This window comes from Palaemon carinicauda, chromosome 32, assembly GCF_036898095.1.
Source record: "Palaemon carinicauda isolate YSFRI2023 chromosome 32, ASM3689809v2, whole genome shotgun sequence".
In the NCBI taxonomy this organism is placed as follows: domain Eukaryota; kingdom Metazoa; phylum Arthropoda; class Malacostraca; order Decapoda; family Palaemonidae; genus Palaemon; species Palaemon carinicauda.
In genome coordinates this window covers 9,039,448-9,041,947 of record NC_090756.1, presented here as the reverse complement: position 1 = coordinate 9,041,947, position 2,500 = coordinate 9,039,448, and the positions used below count along the sequence as shown (strand labels likewise).

General features: G+C 33.8%; 1 protein-coding gene across 1 annotated transcript in view; it reads left to right on the top strand.

The window, feature by feature from the left end:
* Positions 1-2,500, top strand: part of LOC137625465 (uncharacterized) — a 31,735-nt gene that overhangs the window by 22,864 nt on the left and 6,371 nt on the right. The window contains exon 2 of the mRNA XM_068356375.1: positions 1,846-1,882. Within this exon, the coding sequence (XP_068212476.1) occupies positions 1,846-1,882 (37 nt within the window). The remainder of the gene's footprint in view (positions 1-1,845; positions 1,883-2,500) is intronic.

The window sequence follows — 2,500 nt, the reverse complement described above, 5'->3', positions numbered from 1 at the left end:
TTCTATTTGTTTCTTTAGAGAATTGCATTTTTGGTGAATTGCTATTTGCTAATATGTTGTTTATTACTGAGGGGGGAGGGGGGGGGGGGGGAAATCTTGCTTGACGGCCGCTCCCAATATTATTATTGCTATATTTGTTATTGTCGAAATTCTTGTGTCATCTTGTATATTGTCTACAAGGCTATTTGCATTAAGCTAGCTATTCCCTATATTGGTAGCTGTTACTTTGGAAAAATTCTGCTTTTGTATTATTATTATTATTATTATTATTATTATTATTATTATTATTATTATTATTATTATTATTATTAAGAGCATAACTTGTACCATTGTTTCAAGTGTATGTTGTGTGACATATAATCCGAATAGACAATAAAATACAGTGTAAAATATGATAAGAAATATCGTACACTGTTTACTATATGAGCCAAATAGCATATAGGCCTACAGTGTAGAATATGTTCCAAGTAGCCTATACAGTACAGTGTAGAATATGGTAAAAATATTCTACACTGTTTAGTATATGATCAAATTAGTCAATACAGTGTAGAATATGATCCAATTAATCTACAATATGCAGTATAGTATCCAAATACCTTATAAATTACCCCCCCCCCCCTCTCTCTCTCTCTCTCTCTCTCTCTCCTCTCTCTCTCTCTCTCTCTCTCTTAGTTCATAAAAGTATGGGTGGCTTTAGCGTCTCTCTCGCTCCCTCTCTTTCTCTCAAGCACATACACGCACACACATTCACACGTACACACAAACACACACACACACACACACACACACACATATATATATATATATATATATATATATATATATATATATATATATATATCTGTGTGTGTTTGTGTGTACGTGTGAATGTGTGTGAGACGCTAAAGCCACCCGTACTTTTATGGACGAGAGAGAGAGAGAGAGAGAGAGAGAGAGAGAGAGAGACTTCCATAGTATGGAGCAGTTCCATTATATTAAGGAGATTCCAATACCAAAAACATTGGAAAGGTCAATTTCGCTAAAGTGTTGTTGGAAAGGAAAAGTTATGTATTGAGGTAAGTGAAGTGTCTTAATAAAGACAGACATTTTGTACTGGAGAGGGGATGTTTGCATGTTATCTTTGGTAGACTTAACGGATGATAATAATAATGATAATGATAATAATAGTAATATATAATATATAGTATATAATATATTATATAATATAATATATATAATATATAATATACAATATACAATATACAATATACAATATTTGATATTGATATACAATATATAATGAATGAATAATGAATAAATAGCAATAGTAATAGCAATAATAATAGCAATAACAACAACAATAACAACAATGATAACAATAATAATAAAAGTAATGATAGTGATAATAATAATTGTAATAATGATAGGAAACGTCCCATACAAAGAAGACGAAGATGAAACGAAGCAGAAAGGAAGAAGCTAACGAAAAGGAAGAGAGTAATCAGGATTAAGATAAGAATATGGATAAACCTCTTCCTCAGATATGGTTTCAAAACAAAAGAATCTCTTCTTCTTCTTCTTCTCCTTCTCCTTCTTCTCCTCCTTAGAGAGAGATAGATAGCTTGTCTCTAAACCACCAAGGGCTAAGATTCTATTTATGAAAGTATTTCTCCATTTGGCTCCGGGAGGAATTCTCCCGACGCCGAAGACTATAAAAGGATTCATTGTAGATATAAAGTGATCGTCAACGAAGGTGTGCGTTTGGCGTCCCAGATTTAACAATGGGGATGATATTGTCTTTTATTCATATTATAAGAATGGAGAATATAAAGAAAGTATCTCGATTTTTTTTTTTTATTTGTTCAGGTTTTGCTAACGTGAAGGAGATCCAAGAATCAGGAAGGTATTTTTTTTTTGAAAGGGAAACATAGATAGCTATAAAGTAGTTTATAATAAATACAAACTAATCTTAGTTTATGGGGCTACATAAACACATGAACCAATATTTCCTTTACGGATATTATCTATAATTAAGCAGAGAGAGAGAGAGAGAGAGAGAGAGAGAGAGAGAGAGAGAGAGAGAGAGAGAGAGGAGAGAGAGAGAGAGGAGAGAGAAGGATATGTTTTCTTGTCCGTATGAATGGAGAATTCCTGTAAAAAAAAAAACTGTACTAGCAAACACTTCTATATACTATCTATGTTCTCCTATGTTCTCGCTATTCTTAAAATCACTCGTAATTGAACATTATATCCCTTTTTATAAACTACATACAGACATGTACTGTTTACAAACACGGATTTTTCTATTCCTTATAACTTTTGAAGCAACAGCAGTAGCAAATAGCACCAGCAGCAAACATTAAGAAGCAAGCAGCAGAAAGCAGCAAGCAGCAGCATGCAACAAGCAGTTGCAGGACCAAGCAGCAAGCAGTAGCAAGCAGCAGGAACAAGCAGCCGCAGCAGCAGCAGCAAGCAGCAGTAAGCAGTAAGCAGCAGCAAGCAGCAGCAAGCACTGGCAAGC